Source organism: Dermacentor silvarum, chromosome 9 (assembly GCF_013339745.2).
Source record: "Dermacentor silvarum isolate Dsil-2018 chromosome 9, BIME_Dsil_1.4, whole genome shotgun sequence".
NCBI classification, from domain to species: Eukaryota; Metazoa; Arthropoda; class Arachnida; order Ixodida; family Ixodidae; genus Dermacentor; species Dermacentor silvarum.
In genome coordinates, this window is record NC_051162.1 from 126890527 (window position 1) to 126910108 (window position 19582).

Consider the following 19582-nt stretch of genomic DNA (forward strand, 5'->3'; position numbering starts at 1 on the left):
CACCTGCCTTCCGTTTTTGCACCTCTTCTTCCATAACTAAGCATCTTCTCACCGTAAGAGTGGCTTTCATGGTATATAATGGGCTAGGATAATTTACTAATATAGCTCAGATTATTTTTCGCTTTAGTGTCCCAAGTTATTCCCGTTCGTTACAGGTGGCCTGCAGGTCGATTAAAAATTATGCTTTCCTGTACAATGCCCATTACCCATTAATCATCTTTGACGACGATTCACGGTGGTACTGGCTTCCACGCGGAAAGTTTTCTTTCTTTCCAATCCGGAAATCCCCGTGATCGTTCCAGCGTTATGCAAGAAACTGCTCAGTACGCTCTGGCACGCGTACGCGAGTCAATGTATGCGCACTATGCGAGCGACGAGGCGTACAACGTAGCCCGATAAAAGCCCGAGTGAATGCTTCACGTGATCGCAGGGCACTGAGGCCCAAAGCTGCGTCTTAGGTTAAGAAGATATCGTACGTCATCCCTGACGATGTAAGAAGTCGAACGGAAAGGAAGTGATCACGATTTTTTGCAGTGAACCGTGGTGCAAGGCGGCGACATTTCGCATTGCAGTAACACAATCATTCAAAGTTTGCGGTTTAATGCTGCGGCTCTGAAAAAAAAAGCGAAGCCTTTCGGTGAAAAGATTGTTTCCCTTTCGTATTTTGCATTTAATGGTATTCCGACTGCCATAGTATAGCGCTGTAACGTACTGCTTCACGAAAAGAAAAAAAAAAAAAGAACCTTCCGGTCAGACGGCATTGGACCAGTTCCATGCGTCGTTCATTTGTGAAGTTGTATTCAACCGTCACTTATAACCGTGGCTTAACGCGGCGGCTTGTACATTTCTAGGTAACTGTAGTTAGTCGCTGTTAGTTAATCTGTCTCCTTTAAAGGCTAGTCTACGTGCTTACGGCTATTTTGCAGCCCTCAGTATGGTCAGCCCGTATTACATATTAGTATATTGGTCTGCACTTTATGGAACACATCTGCATCGGACAATTACACGACGGCTATCAGAACCAATTCATCACCTACTTTGCGCTCAATATTTCCCACCAGCGTATCACCAAGCAAGCGAGCTGATTTTCGTATACGATGTATTGCGATCGTTTCATTCACTGAGCTCGTGATCTTCCTTTAGGTTACGGCGTTGAAAAACTCACGCAGGTTATTTAGTGGCAATAGCTGACATATCTTGTGGCCATTCTACCTGACCATTTTGTCAGATCCATTTTGCGTTCACCAAAACCCTTCGCACAGTCACGTTATCGTCTTTTATCTCTCCTTTTTAAAATCAGCCACCAATTTAGAAAGCTTTGCTGATTACATTTCGATCAGTATGTGAAATCGATCCGAAAGCACACCCCCAACTACCACAGCTCGCCACCGTCCCCCCCCCCCCTCCCCAAAAAAATAGTTTAAAAAATTTGGGCAGAACGCATCGGATAATTAGTGACAGTCAAGCGACTTCCCGGTAGACTTGCCTCGATACGCTGTTAGGGACACTGATCGGTTAGCTATATTGGTTTAATGCTATCAGGCGTGCGAATCCTGTGAGGTAGCGCTGCCCCCAAGCTCGGCGCTCGTCACAAACCAGATTCAAACTTAGTATATCACAATCGGCACAGCACTTCGACACCTTCAATTACGCTGACTACGGCATAGGCATAGTTTGCTCGGCCAGACAGTCGCCCGAGCAAAGTGGGTGGAACGACTGTGAGCACTGTAAAACTGTAAGCAATGGGGCGTGTCCACGCATACAGTCGCTGATTCACCAAACATTTACCTTTCGGGACGGATCGTCGACTTGTGTCCGTGAAGCTGCAGTCGTCACGACTGCACATCTTTTAACCATCGCGTTCACTCGAAGTCGTCACATCACTACGGCACCGCGGCAGATCAAACCAGAAGCGACGCCACCGCTGACGACGGCTTCATAGCCGTCGACCAGATTGCGAGACATTCTCTGAGGAAAGGCCACGCGATGGACATAACGCCATCAGGAACGATTGCGCCAGGCGCGTCGAACGTTTCACCCTCAGCACCAACAAAAAAAAATTTCTTTCGAACACGCTTTTATCTCGTGCTACGAACAGCACTGAAACAGTATACGAAAGGCGAAGTAGCGCACCGTACGACACCGGAATGACCAGGGCGCCACTCTGGCCACTCCGTGTGCTGCAAGGTTTGCGAAGCTGGACGACTACGTAAAGAAAGCGCCGGCGAATGTGACAAGCCAGCACCACCTAGATAGCACAAGGCCTGTTCACTCTGATCCATGACGTCACGCTACCTGGCCCAAACATTCCATTGCCAAGGCTGGCGTGACGAAAGCGATGACGTCTAAATCACTGTTGCTTACTCGGGATCATCCCCATTAGATTCTATGGCAGTCGGGCCAGGTTGCATGACGTCATAGATCGGAGTGAACAGGCCTTGTGCTATCTATAGGGCCGGTATTTCGTAGCGATGCCTTTCCGGTAATAATGCCTTTTCGCGCTTATCACGCCTTGTCAGTGGTCAGAGCGACGGTCCGCTCGCGTTATCCACGGGATCAGCCGGTCGTGAGCGGTGGATGATAAGAATAGTATAGAATAAGTCATAAGGCATCGCTACAAAATACTGGCCCTGCTGACCACCTTGTTACCGCTATCCGATCCTACGACTACAGGAACGCAGACGCTGATCACTCGGCGAGATAAGGGCTTCAACGATAGTGCCGAAGTTACCCGAGTCTCCATTCTGCATTTTGATAACGGAACTTCATTAAACTTGCTGAGTCATGTGCGTGCGGGCAGTCAGACTCGCACTTGTGAGTAGTATACGAGTAACTGAGAAGTCTTCAGTGAATTGGATTTCTAACGACGGTGGCTCAACCACCACGTCGGAAACCATCCGACGGTTATGCAGCACAAAAAAAAATATATTCGCGTAGACCGATATATCATTTTAACAGACATTTAGCTGGTTATTTTTATCTCTTCAACAATGAACACGACGATCCCATGCTTCGAATATTGTTCCTGTCAAATTTAACCATCGAAATAAGAAACTACGAAGTGCCTCACTGCGGAAATCGAGATTTTGTGAAGAAAGTTGTCTACCACGTCACATGTTGTCAGCATGAGCGTGTTTTCATGTCTGAACGAATCATTTACCACTACGGTAGCTTCGGATGAATATTCTGTTGTTGTTGTTTTTTGTACAACCCCTGCCCTAACCTTTTCGCTGCTTAATACGGGCCAGTGATAATAATTTTTACAAATATTTAACACCGCTATTCTTTACACGTGCCGAGAATTGCACTCTATGTCTGTTGAAGAGTTTCCCTGCAAGCTTTAGCTATCAATCGCTTGAACTATCTCTACAAGTGCCATTTTAACTATTCAAATGAACGTGCAGTAATTGCAGGAACTAACCGGCCAGTCACAGCACGAAAACTGCACTTCAATACGCATTTTCTCGCTGTTCGCTCCTGCAATGTAAAGTGCACCGGAGGATAGTAGCTTCATCTATCAACATATTCGTTCGTCTGCCTCTCAGAATGAGTTGCTGGAGCTGCAATATATAGTTCGAAGCCCAGCACATATTATACACCAGCAAATATGTGGTTTCTTGAGTTAGATTTCAACAACATGTCATACATTTCTCATGACTGTTTAATTCAATAATTTGGCTTTGACTTTTTTGTCCGTGTCTAAAGTTCGATATCTGAGCACACTTTTACGGGAAAAAAACACGTTCGTTTTAGAAAGACTAAACCTTCGTACCTCCCTCACCCTTTAATCCTTATTGTGTACAGTCTGCGCCAGAAGTTTGCGGGATGCAGGCTCCGTGAGACAGCCGAGTTTAATCTGAGTTGTTTGACTGGATCTATTAAAAGAGTACAACGTTATATTGCTAGCGTACACTGGTAGAGAGCCAGCTAATCTTAATTAGAGGTTGCGTGCTTAGTCTAAAGAAGTTATCAGTTCTTCCTTTTTCTCAGAACGAGATGTGCTTCGTAAACTTTCGACGCCATCACTGTGCGTACCCTTTGGCCGTTATCAGCATATTTACATCCCTGTGTACCGCGAGTACGTGGAGGCGACGTACGTTGACCTGAGCCTTTATCTGTTTTCCCCTGATTAAAGATTGTTATCGATGTATGCAAGCGCGTTAATTATGCAGATCGAGTCTCCCCGATCAGAGACCCTAATTGCGCCCAGCCCGGCCTCTTAATTCGCGATCTTTATCGGAGCACGATTCTGCTTCTGACCACAACATAGCCGTCTCAGCGACCCACATAACTGCATCGTTTCTTCGAATGGTGATCGTCGCGGTCGTTGCACGACGTAATACATTGTAGGCTGCTCACCGCTTCGCCATGCGGATGGGCGGTGTGTTGCAATGCCACGTGACCTGCATTGCGACGGGAGATGATCGGTGGAGTTCCGTACGGTAAACGGCTGCGGCACGACGAGGGGTCATCGAAACGAGTGACATTGTTATCCCCTAACCCCGGAAGCTCGCATCGCAACATGGGGCCAGAATGGTTCGTCGTGATGCGCCACCGTGTGGCGCGCGTCAGACATGTTCCTTTAGGATAAGTCCACACGCCGTGAACTCGGACGACAGAAAAGGGAGGGGGGGCTTTCATGCAAGTCGTCAGAGTCTCAGAGTGCTTGTTTGCAATGCCACCTATGCAGCTTGGAGCAGTGCACGAGCCAGAAAAAGTGTGTTGATGCCTTCTCAGAGTTATCGAGTTCCGACAGCGAGAACGCTATCAGCGCCGCGGTTCACCTGTTTGAGCTTCCGTTCAATTATATCAATGGCCTCCAACATAACAAGCTCCGCTTCTGCCACATCTGCGTGCTTCCCGATCTCATAGGCCACGTTGCAAGGGATCTCGGCCCAGTGGGGCGAGTTCGCGATCTCAAGCGCGGCGGCCGCATACAACAGCTCGCGTTTATCCGTCATTATGACGACGAAAACGCGGGAAATCATTGGCATGGCTAGCATTGCCGCGTAAGCGTTGGTGTGGCCGGCACTTGCGCGGTCTCGGCCGAGCTCGTAGACACCAGATGTCGACACGGATAAGGCACGCGCGCAGCGCGCTGTCGTTTTGGTCGCACCCTGTTGTTCACCGAGACGTTTCGGCGCAGGCGCGTGCAGACGGCGCAAGCCACTCTCGCGGCGGACCGCCGGTCGAAAGGGGTCAACGGCCACGTTTCGCCAGTCGATCACGCGTTGAAGACAGTGCCATTGTTTGTGGGCCCGGCGGCTTCGCCACGCACGCCGCCGGGGCGGAGGGCGGTAACTCTTAAAGCCTGTTCGGAGGAAGTAACAAAACGACGTAGGGAGAAGGAAGAGAATTGAAATGAAAAGGGGAACGAAAACGAGGCGCTTTAGCAGCGCGCATGCGCAGAAGCAACCCCGCGACACCGAAAGTGCAGAGAAAGGAAGCCGAGTCCCGGTGCGCGCCGTGCCGAGTAACAGGATGAAAGCAACGAGACTATAGAATGTGCGAGCTTGCGCCGCTGTGGTATAACTGCGGCGATGCAATAGTGACGCAACGCGCCTTCCCTGTGCGGATGGAGGCCTCCTCTTCAGGACAATCCTCGAGCCGGTATTATACGAACGGCGGTGGTTGCATACGTTTTGCGTTGGGATTTTGCGGTCGTACGAGCAGTTCTCTGATGCGCATTACGCGTGCAATACCGCTCGCGTAACCGGCACTACGATGCACGAACAATTCCGCGGTGCGCTTACGCGTCGAACGATGATGGAACTGCGTTTCGTATTTATGCTACCTTGAAGCGAAGAAACGCGCTCGCCGGTTTAGACGCATTCGCGTGGCCTATCAACGACCTCGCTGCTTGTAATGGGTCTACGCGGCCGTTCTCTTTAGGACGCGTAAGCGCATGCGCGCTGGTACGCTTGTGTGAGTCTGTGAGCCCGCGTGAGTTTGCAGGTGTACAGTGCATGAATCTTTTCCCGGTTCTTGGACATGGATGCAACCGAGAGATTTCGAGAGCGACATCCTTGTCTCGTGGCGCGAGAGATGATGTGCGTTGAGCCACTTTTATTAGGGCGACAGGGTCAGTCGATTAAGCTCGGCGAGTTGAGGCGCTTGGGGTGATAAGCGAAGGTCACGCTTTTCAATTTGTCGAGATCGAGCGATCTGTTGACGAGTGCGCGCGGCTGTGATGTAACGTTCATTAGAAGATCGAGGAAGAGATTCAGGTTCTTCGTCGTTGGAGGCGTGCCCTTCTCTTTGCTGGTTCGCGTAATTCCCGGTCGTGATCGCGAAAGCAAATATTTAGTGAATTATGTAATAAAAACAGGTTTTGCGGAAGCATTAAGGTCTTGACCGCTTCCTTGAAAGAAAGTGAATGATACTTTCAGATATTGCGAGGCCGTGAAACTAGAGACAATCACATCGCGCCAATCTGCTCTGCACTTGACGTATATATGTAGTGACATTTTGTTGCTGATGTTTTAGTAGCATACTCTTGCTTATTTTTCTTACACACTGTCTGCTAGAACCTCCCCTTGACAATTTTACCACGAGACCTCTTTCTGTAACTAACAGAATACGTGCATATATGACTTGTATTCCAAACTGTTTCAATAAGCCAAACGACTCAAATTTCTGCTAAAATAAGAGGAGCAAGCCAGGCTGGCGCAGGGTAGTATCGATTGGAGATGTATGATATGCGCACTTGCTCTGTTAACAAGTTGAATTATAGGCTCCTGTTGATAATGATTACGACTGGTAGTTCATGCTGATGACCCGACTTTCCTGAACCAACCATGACGTCGAGGGCGCACCAGTTTAGGCGCAATCATTGATATAATAAAATTTGCCTTCTATATTGTTCCGTCCTGATCTACCTCTTATTTTCTCTCAAGGAATTGTTTCTTTTTTACATGAAAGAATACTATGGCGGTCGTAAATTGATCTATTGCGTTTTGTGAAGTTCCGTTAAGTATTTGAATAGTCAGCTATTGTTTATAAGCCTCAATATGTATTCTCATGAACTGGGTACCCACCCTTCGTTCCAACTGATCGGGAAAAGAAAATAAGGAAAAAAAAGAGTGTGCCAGGGAGAGTGACACGCATTCTTCACTTTACTGCACGCCCTCCTGCGAGCGCTGATTTCGCGACTTTTCCAGGCCGTTCATACGGCAGAGAGCCTATATTCAGCACATTTAAAGTCATCTGCAGTAAGGACACGGAAATTGAGGCAAGATTTGCGTCGTCCTAATGTGTACCCATTTTATTGCGTGTAGACAAGAACTTTCTACTCATTGTCAAGACAGAACGCGACAAACACACCAAGAATGTCTAGAGTGTAGCGGACAGTTTAGGTTCTAATTATACAATTTCCTTCATCACCTACTCCCCTCCCCTGCTATTTTCCGTTTACACTCTAATATTTCCACCTCCATAATTTTGTTTTTTTTATTCTTAGACTTTACGTGTCTTTTGCGGTATGGCTCAAGTTGACAGCCAGCGAACTATAAAAAATTCGTTTCATCTATTCGGTTTTCAACTTTTCGTTTTCTGTTTTCAAATTTTTCGTTTTCTATTCTTGGCATTCTTCCCGCCTTATTTTCTTGGCGAATCTTTTTTTTTTCTTTGTGAAATATTTTTCGCACATTTCTTTCAGTGTCCCCTGACCTCCCCCTGTACACTGCCAGAGTGGTCATTTACTCCCCTGTGCCTCGCTTGACCAGAGCTGCTCGCAAAGGTAGCGCCAGCCGCCCCAAGGAGCCATTGCAGGCGTTGGGGCCGCGAAGAACACAGGCCTGGCGATCGTCCTACCCCCGTGCGCACGAAGACTGTGAACCAAATGAGCGTGCAAAAAAAAAAAAAACTTTCTTTTTCTCTTTTCTTTACTCTATCGCATAGTATTTATTTCTTACTCCTGTACCAGTTCGAATGTGTCTGTCTACTTGTTTTCCTAATGCTGCAGTTAGACAAAAAAAACGAACCGCTTCGAGCGATGCACCGCTCATCGGGGGGAACTTTGCCACACGTAGCCGATCGTCAGGCTTAGCGCTTGAGTGACGTCTGCCGTCAATCGGCAGTGCTGCCGCCTGCCGACGGAAACGCTATAGAGACTTCAGCGCCGCTTTCAGGCGTCGCTATAAGCGAGCACAGGAAACGATTCGCGGAAGCGACTACTTGGTTTTTTGATCGCTGCGACGTTCTTGAGTAGCCTGCACTTGATACTAAAGGTAGTGCTGCTAGTCATAGGCACACATGCCCTAAGCACAAGACGTTTGTGTAAAGGAGGGCTCCCTGGAATGTGATGATGACGATGACGTCGGTGAGATCCGATGGCACCTTCTCTGAACCGGGGTGGTCGCAACAGTCACCTAGCCTGCATAAGCTACTTGCGTATTACCGTATAGTAATCTATAGTCGGGTACAACTTTAGAAAGCAGCGGCATTTGCCCCTCAAAGGCGGGTGCCCACGAGCCTCCACCAATGGGCGCGCACTCTAGACTGACGTCATGAGCCGGACGGCTGGTGACCCCGCCGACGGAGAACATGGCAGCCCGTGCTTCGAGCGTCAGCGGGAGTATTTCTACTGTCGCGCTTCGGTCATCTGGGCGGGGCATCTCCTGCCTTCTTTAGTTGTACCCGACTATACCATTCTGCTTATGTCTGCTTTATCTCATAATGTTACTTATATGCCAATGACTGGTACTGTCGCCATCTCTCCTCCATTCTTTATTGCGATGGGTACTGCAGAAGTATTTTCGTCGTCGTCGACGCCGTGATGTTACGTATAAAGTCCAAGTGCGATATGCTGTACATTTACTGTATAGGCTGTATACAGTAACTCTAATACGTTGGTATCCCGCGCGCCGTATGCTGTGGATGGGAGGGGTGGGAGGGTAATCGAGAAGTTTGTAAGTTGATCCGCGCCGCCTTCCCGCGCGCCAAATGAAGGATGTCACGTGATCAAGGGCGCGCTTCTCTTTTTCTAGCCTGGCCGTGGCTGGCAGCGCTCTTCATCACCCTAGCGTCGTGACAGCAAGTGTACGCGGTCATCCAGTGAGATCTGGCTATTCGTGTTAGGCTGCGCGCGTGACGGCACGCATGTTAATTTTATTAATAAGCGAATGTTTACTGCAATTTGTACGGCTGATAAAACTACGAGCCCCACTTGGTGTAGTCGTCAAGTAATTTGCTATCGTTATCAAGGCTTTGTCTTCTGGGCAAAACTACGAACTTTGAAGACAAGCTCTTTTTAGCTGACTTCAGACAGGGTTGGCGTACGTCGGATCTTGGTATCTGGTAACCACTTGCAGAAAAAAAGACGATTGGTTAGGTGACTTGTAGATGTTGTATGAAGATCAAAATGGTATAAAATGATTCCTGACTATGCCGAGCACACGTAACAATAACCAGCAACTACGTATGTAATCAATAACAAGTATAATTAGTCGTAAACCCTATGGAAGAGTGGTTACTACGTCGATGGCCCATTGCTGCTGCAAATTTTCACAGCATCGCATCAATTATAGAGACAGACAAGGCTCGGGCACTTTACCCTCAGCTGGGTTCTTTAGCGTCGACATTTTGTTGACCCTTTATTTTATTTTTTTCTACAAATACGTCTGTGCTAAAACCTTGACTTCGGAGCACCTGTTTCCAATATCTCTAATAGCAAATATTTCAAGGCCACAGTTTCAGATATATTTTTACTTCTATTCGAAGATGTTAGTTTATAGGACATTAAAGAAACTTAGAAAGCTTTGACCAACGATATTTGTGATAAAGTCACCCGTAGTGTGAATTATTCATGCAGACGTTACTTCCACACAAACAAGAGCAAGCACGGAGGCTTTTCAGATAGCATATGTGAACAGCGCCTACAAACATTTGGCTGCAGTGTCACTCAGCCATCGCCCTCATGTCAGTGCATGGGCTCTGACGTCATAACTTCTCTGTAGTAACCTGCATGATGTATCGGTGCCACCAGTGAAATCCCGTATTCGCCGTATTCTGTGGCGACACCGCAATGCCTCAAATATACAACCTCGTCCGGGTGTACGTGCGATGCAGAAAGCCACGAGTTCGGCGCACGCCCGAGCTTTGACCGAGTTTGCGCTACGGCAGTTATTGAAGAGGGATAGTGGGGAACCCACTAACGCTGAAGATGCCTCGACAAAGCAAAACGTTCGTTATAGTGTATTATTACGTCGTTCTCTACGTCGCACCCAAGCGCGCTCGCCATTGGCAGTGCCGTTAGTGACGTCGTTCTCTGCGTCGTACCCAAGCACGCGCGCCTGCTCGGCCCGCAACGCCGCCTCCTTGGCTCGCCGTTGTCGCATGCGTTCGAGTTAGCTCGGAGTCGTGGTTAGCAGCATCCGCCCGCCATTGGCGCTGGCGTTCCACTATAGAAACACAAACATGTAACCAATAATTGAGAAACGCTTCAATACAGCGTCAGGATTAACCCACTGCTAAACACCGGGGCAGCACGTTTCAGCTTCGCTGGTTAACCATCTGTACGGAGTGCTTGGGCGGTGTTTTTTTTTTTTTTTTCATCGCTTACATTGAAAATGATCGCACATGGTTTCCGCACAATGACGTTGCCATAGCGATTACACTAACGCTCGAGGTGCGTTTATGCCGTCGCTGAAGGTAAACAGAAAAATCCAGACCCGGTGGCATGGCTAATTACCAGGTAACTGTGGAGGCATGCTAATTGCGATGATTAGGAGCTTAAGTCACTGAATTAATAGAAACAATTTTGCTTGCAGCAGTTGCTGAGTTTCGTGCAACGTTATCACGTCGGAGACTTTCTGTTCTGAAGTGATAGCCAGCGTCGTCTATAGTATATAGGCGATGCCAGGCGCGAACATCGCCTTGAGCACAGAAAAACAAAACAAAAAGCAGAAGAAGCTTGAATTGGTCAAACCAAACCGACAAATACTTCGTAACTATTTCGCCTCGCGAGCCATCTCCGCCACAACGTGCAGTTATTGTGTCAAAAATAGGACTACAAGCGATCAAATCTTCATTCAGCCGCCGCTAGCGGCAGTTGCTTTTCGATAGATTCCATCGACAGAAGTCACGACGGCTATGCACACCATCTGCATCGACTCCACTCGAAGATTCAAAGTGCCCACAGTTCGGGTCGGTGCCCACAGTGGCGGCCAGTGCCCACTATGCTTCCGGAGTCATCTGGGTCAGTACACCCCGAAGCCCAGGCGCCATCGTCAGCATGAGAAAGACACGCGGGTTCATTGACCCCAACGCAACGTCCCAGAGTGACGAAGGAATGGATACCCCCACGGATTTTCCGGCACCATTGTGATGACTGTGACGTCACGGCAGCTTAGTGCGCATGCGTCACAAGCGACCTTGCCCATTCTCAAGTGACGTTTTTCTGTACCTCGTATCTTTGTAAAATTACGATTTCGTGCCCACTGTGACGTGCTCGCGTACGCTTAGCACATCTCGAGTTTTGTGTAAGAGGTATACCTCCAGAGTAGGTGAAGTCCGCACAAAGTGATATCGTCTTAAATATAACTAGAGGGAAATTTGGTGATAGTGTATGCAAGAGCTGCATGAATGACAAGTTAGCCAGCATAAGAATGACGTGTTCAGTTACAGTACCCACGTGAATTCGCCCAAACTTTCCTTCTGGGTTTTTTCAAACTGCTTTTGTGACTTCGTCGATCGATCATTTCACGCAAAATATGTGGCGTTTAAAATGCGACAATTCGTTATGATTACGTATTTGCGCAGAGAAGTGGTTGTTTTGTTGCGTTTAGAAAACCACGATTGCATGAACATTAATTAAAGATAAAGCGTAGTAAATTGCGTCACAAGAACGTCCGATGTCCCAACAAGCGCGAATGTCGGACGAATCCACGCATACTACTCAAAATTTCCATCGTAGCTGAACGATTCGCCGCGCCACAGTTCGGCCTAGTAAACGTTATAGAAACCACTTATGGGTTCGCTGACCTCGGGGAAACATCCCGCAGTGACCAAGGAATTGAATTAGACGAGCCTCCCGCAGACCTCTTGCCGTCTTCGCCATTATCGCGCAGAGGCTGGCTCGCATGCCACGCTCATCGTTGTGTCGCATACTCATTGTCGCGTCGCACACTGTAGCGTGCTTCCAAATTGCCGGAAAGGGTGGTGGCGGGAAGGGAGAGAGAGGGAGGGGTCGCCGGAGGTCACGTTCGCCGCCGCCAGCGAAAGTGCTTCCCCGCTGATGACCGGTCATCCGTGACCGGTCGCCTGGAACGCGGCCGTGTCGGCGATGCGCTCAGTCGACCGGCCATCGCGCAACGATAGCCAGGCTACTTCCGACGCGCTCGTCGCCTGTCGTATGCACGCGCGTGTGCTGTTGTGGCTGTGTTTACTTGTGCCCGGCGCCGCCGTGCTGTGACGACCGATGTCCGGAGCCGAGTGGCCGTGTCGGAAGGACGCAGTGGCGACATTGTCCTCTAGTCTGCCTGGCCTTGTCGGGAGAGACGCCGATGAAGCGTGCACGGCAGCAGGGGAACTCGAACAGTCAGAGCACCGTGCAGGTTATGTCCAAGGCCCCTTACGTGGAGACCCGATCGAACCAAGCAGCCACCGCCAGGCGTCGCCCTTGTGCACCGAAGCTTCTTCCTATTAAGTGCGCTCTAAACAGCCGCGAACAGACAGCCGGCGTGCATTATTGAAGTGTTTCAGCGTAGCTGCGGAAACACGAGGGACGAGGGAAACACGAGAGAATTTGAAATGAAACACCTAATTGATTAGCCAGGAGATTATTCGTTGTGAAATGCAGAAGTGCGGCAGTGCAGAAGTCCAGTCTGGTAAGGTAAAAGTCAGATATCCCTTAACGATTTCTGGGGGTTTAACATTCCAATTCATCACCGTGGCTAGACAAACACTGCAGTGTAGGCCTCTGAATTCAGATTATCTGAGGCCCTTGAGCGTGTCCCGAAACGTTTTCCCCGTATTCTGCCATCGCCTCATATGTAGCGAAGGTATGGCAGACCAGAAAAGCATACGTACGACCCGGACTTACAGGTGATCTAAACTTCGCCATAGTGGAGTGGGTTACAGCTCATTCCATTGCTTCAATCTTCGTCTCCACGTTTAACAAAATATGGTTTGTGCCTTTTCTCTATTACGAAGGCAATAACACGGACGATCATCACGCGTTCCCACCGTCGGCGCCGCCACAGTCATGACGTTCTTCCGTGGAGGAGGAGCGTCGCCAGTGGCGTTGCTCCTCCTCACGACAGCGTTGTGAGACGCCTGGTAGCTGCCACGGTACTGTTTCTTCTGCGCAGTGGCCGTTGCCTTGCGTGCTGCGTCACACCGACACGTGGCGGATCCGCGTATAGTTATATAAACACCGTCCCGGGAGTCCTTGCGCAACGCTAGACCTTGCTGTCACTGTCAACGCTTCTCCCGCTTAAAGCGAAACCACCAAGTATATATATGTGTCACGTGTTACCGAGTGACGTCTTTCTTATACCTTTAAGACCTGTATTATTACATGATGTCCATTTCGCTCTCATGTGCTACTTTATCGCGGAAGCAGTGCAAATTCATTAAACTCCTCTTTATTGCCTTTTAAGCCATTAGGTTAACAAGTGAAAAATGCACCTCTCTATTATACGAAAAAACACAACTCCCCGACGATGCAACAGGCCGCACTACAGATGGCTTGGGATCCACCTGTTCCGTTCGCATTTGCCTTAAGTGTGGTGAAATCTAGGCGCACTAGACATTATCCCCTCCATCTTTCTTTATTAATTTATATTAAGGAGACGTTGGTGCCTATGTGGCCGCCAGTTTATCCTCTTCTCTGACATAATGAACATGCTCATAATGGTCATAACAGTAACAAGACGAAAAACAAGGAAAGAACACGGCAATATTCCTCTAAGTTCGTGCAGATGGAATACAAATGTTGAGCACATATAAATGCTGACATAATATGAATGTTCTCGTGCAGTTGCCAATGAGGCCCCTATCCCTGAATGCCACATTCCGAGCACTCGCGAACACATTCACAAGAGCCACAGAAACAAGAAACAACAGAAACAAGAAAACACAGAATTAGGCTACACCATGTTCGATTGAAAGAAAAACAAACAACAAATACGAGCTAGAAGAACAGGATTCCGTTTTCATCGAAATGCGACCGCGAATCGAACCTATGCGACCGCGTGTGCAGCAGCCGCATCAACTCAGCCGGACCGCGCTGGTGGAAATGAGTAAGCAAACAATGAAGCCAATAGACACATCTGGCAGACTGCTCGACAGTGACGTCACCGCGGTAGCCAGTCATCGCACAACGAGCAGCGGGAAAAACACGGATCGATACCGAATCCGCCTTGGAAAGCCGCTTTCTTCGGACGCTGGGAGGCCAGCAACGCCGACGTAGAGTGCGAAGCCCTTTCAGCGAAAAGGAAACCGCGGCGCCGAGGGACTGTGTGTTTTCGCGTCTCCCTGCGACAGTCTGAGAAGTGGTGGTGGCTATAGGTCCTATTTCCTGTTGTGCACGGACCCAGCTAGACGGGGATTTTCTCCGCTTCGCTTGGGGGCTTCAGCCGCCCGGGATAATCCCGGGCGCCCAAGTGCGCGCTGCAACAGCGTTCGCGCGAGACAACCACCGTGGTGTGGGTTTTTCACTAAGCCGTTGGGATTTACTCGCAAAGTAAAGTAACCGAAAGAAGAACAACGACCACTTCGGGCTTACAAGAAAGATTGCCTACCGTGATAACCTAATCGGTTAATTGCTTGAGATACTGCATCTGTATATTTTGCATTGTGTCGTGGGATCGTGAATGAAGGAATGGAGTAGGAACGCTACTGCACGAGGTGACCTAGGTTACAATCGACCTGTACGTAATAAGAAAGAAAATAAAGAGACAGCAGACTACATTGATTCCTTCGGCTCTGAGCTCAGTTACTACGACAGCAGCATTTTCCCACTGCTAAGACCGCCATATTATTTTCGCTTGCCTGCTTTTTTTTCCCTCAAATAATTGCGTTCACCCACTACGAGGAACTACAGAGGTGAACCTAGCGGTTAAAGGTGGTTTGGGCTGGGGGAAGAGTACAGCCGTATAAAAACGTACTAGTTTAAAGTAAGAATTTGAAGAAAGAAATATTTCAATATTATTTAAAGGCCTACTTTAATTAGTGTGATAGTACGAAAAAAAAATAAATGCGGATTAGACAAATCGGTTCTGACTGTTACTTCTTTGTGATGTAAGCAACTTCCTTTCTGTGTGCCATAGTAATGCACGTTGTGGCATTCTAACTGCGTACATGGGCAGACTTTAGCACTCTGAGACTTCTACGGCCTGAGTAGGCTAGAATTACAGTCTAACCCGGATATACCGAACCCACATAAAACGAATTATTGGGTTTATGTAACAGCTGTAAAATCCCTTTGAATATTTCTCTATAACTTTTTTTATTTTATACATCGAATTACCTATATATCGTACCTTCTTTTGATCCCCTTGACATTCGATATATCCGCGTTCGACTGCATTTGGCAAAAATGTATAACTTTATGGAAGCTTTTATTCGCAGCTGTTTGGACAAAGGCTTATCTTAATTTGCTCTGCATTAATTTGCCTTGCATTAATTTCAACGACCTCGGATTCTTTAGGGTGCACTCAAAACCCAGTACACGATAGTTTTTTGCCTAAACAAGCTCTAGCTTTTTTGTATACTGCTATAGGTTGTTTTGAGTGTTTCGTAAGCCCTGTAGTCTAGACGTAGTGCCATATAATTCTACAACTACCCCTGTACATTTCTTTCTTGCAGTATTATTCACCGCTGTCTTCGCGATACATTGCGTCATTTGTCTGCTCAACAATCTTTCACCCATGACAAAGGAACATTAGCAGGCCAGAAGCTTTCCTCATACATACGACAGACATGCCCTACACAATGCTTCGCCGCGAGTAGGAAGTTCCCCAGTTCTTGTCAAACCGTGCTCGGCTCAAGCCTATGCGATTCTGACCAAAGCGAGCCTCTTACGCGACGGCAATTTCTGTAGCTGTCATTGGAACCTACTTTAACACGTCATCAACCAGTGCTCTGTAAAGCCTGTAGCCGAATAAGGGCTGCGTCTCTTTTTTTTCCGCGTTTACCGACTATGTCCAATCAATAACGTCCATCGAGCCAAATACGAGTGTCACAGCCCGTCTGTCCAGCGTAGCGACGTCTGCTTGAGCGGACGGAAATTTCCGGTGCCGAGACTCCCATCTTTCAACCTCGGGAATCTTTGTCTGCGGCACCGAATGTCTCATCTTCACCGGGGCGTCTTATTTCCGGTCATGCACGCGCACCTAGTTTTTGCTGTACTGTGCTAGCGCTGTATGGAGGGGGGTGTTGAAGCGATTCGCGCTTGGCTCGGAAACTTCCTGCCTACCTTGTCTTGCGTCGGCTGCAGCGTTGACACGGAAGTTGTCTCGCACGTATGCGCGTGCGTTATAGGCTAACTTCCGGGGCTGGTTCCGGAACGAGATTTGCTCTTGACTAAGGCGTTCCTCGGACGTGCCAAGGTCAAAGGTCGTAGCGCCGAGCATGCGGCCTGAGAAGCGTGTCCGCTCGGTTATTAAGAAACGGCGTGTTAAGCGACCTGTTCGCAGGTTGGGTTCCCGTCATTGAATGGCTGACAGCTGTGAGATTACGAATCAAAAGACTTAGAGCCTCCTCCAATTCTCTCCCTGTTCTCTCTGTGCAGCCGTGTTTTGTTTCGACTGCAATTCAACAATTGTGCGAGGTGTGTACGAAAATTATTGAATTAAAAGGTCGTAGTTTTATGACACGTCCTCTGCAAGCGAGGTAGCGAATTCTGCAACATCAAAAGGAAGCAAGTTAAAATGTCAAGAGAAAGTTTTTGACAAGAAAACAAAATTAGATAAACTCTAATAAGGTGTAGGCAGATATCACAACGAGGGAAACGACTGCAAAAGAAATTATGGCAGCGTGCTTCATTTTTTAACTTGCAAATATTCAAATTGGTTTATGCAGTCAGTAGTGCTGAATAAACGGTGAGTGAATATTGTTGACCTTAATAAGTTCGTGTTATAATTTTCCTTGGTCTTCTTGACTGAAATGCAGTAGTTGAAGTTCTTCAATTGTACTTGCTTTCTTAGATGCCGATGCTGAATAATTTATTAGTTATACATTTGCGGGGGCATTTTTTTTTTCATTTTTGGCAGACTGGCCTTATTGTGCAGGAAGCCGGTATTCCGGGGTTCATTGTTTGCTATTCCCACTAATCAACATTGTGCGTATCAAGCGATCTCGTTATTATTGTTACAACTTCTCCATTACTGCTTTTATTTCAGGCTATTGGTCATATTGGCTACATGAAGATGGATATCAAAGATTTATTCAAAGGTGCATAATCGTCTTCGTATACCGACGAGAAAAGAAATCTCAATTTTCGCAGGAAAGCCTATATACGCGAAAAGCATATTCCACAACTTTCGCATTTACGTAAAGTACAGGAGAGCATACGGCTGTGACGTCCCTTTCACAATCATTTTATGAGTTCACAACCACGGCCTGCGACGTAAATACGCAGCCTACGACAAACAGGCTTCCCCGCGCACTTAATGGGACCTAGCCTTGATGGGGAACCTCGGGTTAGAGTCGCAATTAAGGTGTCAACGTGCGTTCTGCTGACACCATTCTTGCTGCCTTTCCTCGCTCGCACCATCCAAGCTTTGAAAACACGTATCTAAGGTTGAACAGTGCTACGAGAGGGAAAGCGAATATCTTGCTTAGGGTAGGTTAGTCGTGTTGGGGAACCTGCGTACGGAATTTCGCATATTTCCTACTGAGCCCCCTAGACGACGAAATTGTTCTTGCCGTATACCCAAAAGCCTTGACATCAACTCTCCAAGTCTCGTACTTCCCTCTCGGTTACGCCAACTCTTTTCTTCTCAACTACAATGTACTTCTCGCGACTTGACCACGCTCCAAGCTGCGTAACGAGATTGCCACTATTAAGCCTCTCAGGGATAAACCAACAAGTTTCGCGGTCGTACAGCAGTATCGACGACATAGCCGTTCGTTTCTGGCTTACCAAATCCCCGAACAATCCCCCCCTCGGCACTTAAAGCGATCACTGGAAGTATACACGTAATCGCCACCCCGATGAGGTCACGCAATGCGAATTCAGCTCATTACGTCCTGTTACAACATCGCAGAAGAGAACTGCAATTACGCGGCGAATCCGAGAGGGGGGCACAACTCTTCACGAGTCACGGTCGTCGCTTGGTAATACTTTGCGGCTTCCGGTCGGTTGTGTGTTTTTATTTTTCGAGCACTTAGTTCCTTCTCGCCATCGTTACGGTCGTAGCTCCTTATGGTTTCGTGCTCTGTTAAGCACGGGGGGCCCCGTCGCGTGCCGCTTGTTTCCGAGACGATTAATGTGCCGCCGCTATCTCGTGGGACTTGGCGTCCTTGCCGGGTTGAAAGTTCACAAAGCGCGCCGTCGGCGGTCACCTTCTGACACTTGTCGCCCGCCTCGTTCCTGCCTTGCGCTTACAGTGTTGAAAGCTGGGCTAGTTGGTACCGATGCATTGTTATTCCTTGCGATATCCCTTCCATGATGATTCGTTGCGCTGTGCTGTTGTGGTTAACTTCAGGAGCTGCTCTGTGTCCTTCAAAAGCCAACAAGCCGCAGCCTCTGGACAAGCGCTTAAGGTTTCTGAGAGATGGAGAGGAAAAGAAGAAGGAAAGACAGGGATGTTAACCAGGTTGCACCTGGTTTACCTACCTTACACTGTGTACCCACTGGGGTGAGGAGGAGACCATCAACCATATTATGTGCCAGTGTCCGCAGTATTGTGCACACAGACACTCGCTTATTGCCGTGCTCAACAAGTTCGACGACCAACCTCTCTCATAAGAGACGATCCTCCAACGTAGGCATGACTCTATATCTAATGAAAAGACTGTTAAAGCATTATTGTGCTTTTTTTTCGATCTACAGGACTCAGTGAACACCTGTAGTACTTGGTCTTTGTGTTTCTGTCTCTTTCTCCTCCTTCCCTCTTTCTAAACCCCAATTTCCCCAAACCACGTGCAGATTTGCACACGGGAGATTTGCTTCTGGTTAAACTCCCTGCCTTTGCTCTCTCTCTCGCTCTACACTGGGAGGAAGTGAAGCAGGCAGACGAGGAGAAAGGAAAGGGACAAAGAAAGGAAGAACAAGTGATGCGCACGCGCACACATAACAGCGTCCACCGCGCAGTCTCTCTGTCGTCTTCGAAAAGAGCACTATTTGTTTTGTGGCCCGCTTCAAGGATGACTGTCGTGGTTCATGGTCCCAGTACCTTTCGAAAATGAAAGGCAGACAATGCGTGCCGCTTTAAGCCAATGGGACGACAGAGCACTCACAGAGGAAAAGTGTTTCAGTTTTCTGAACTGCTAACAGCGATGAAATTCAACGTGGCTCTTTGTGAATCTTTAGTAGTGAATTCGGAGTTAGGATCGGGGATGAGGGGGTGACCGAAATCAATAGCGGACGTCTAGAAAAACTGTAGAATAAATTTGAAACTTTTTCTCAGGTCAA

At 48.1% G+C, this 19582-nt stretch overlaps 1 protein-coding gene across 3 annotated transcripts in view; it reads right to left on the reverse strand.

Moving 5' to 3' along the window:
- Positions 1 to 19582, reverse strand: part of LOC119464257 (disheveled-associated activator of morphogenesis 1-like) — a 175579-nt gene that overhangs the window by 38867 nt on the left and 117130 nt on the right. Inside the window, exon 1 of one of the 3 annotated variants that reach the window (XM_049656339.1) lies at positions 1789 to 2204. The exons of the other annotated variants lie outside the window; for them this stretch is intronic. Coding sequence (XP_049512296.1) covers positions 1789 to 1857 — 69 coding nt within the window. The 5' untranslated portion in view covers positions 1858 to 2204. Of the gene's footprint in view, positions 1 to 1788; positions 2205 to 19582 lie in introns of those variants that run through there. 3 annotated transcript variants of the gene reach the window in all.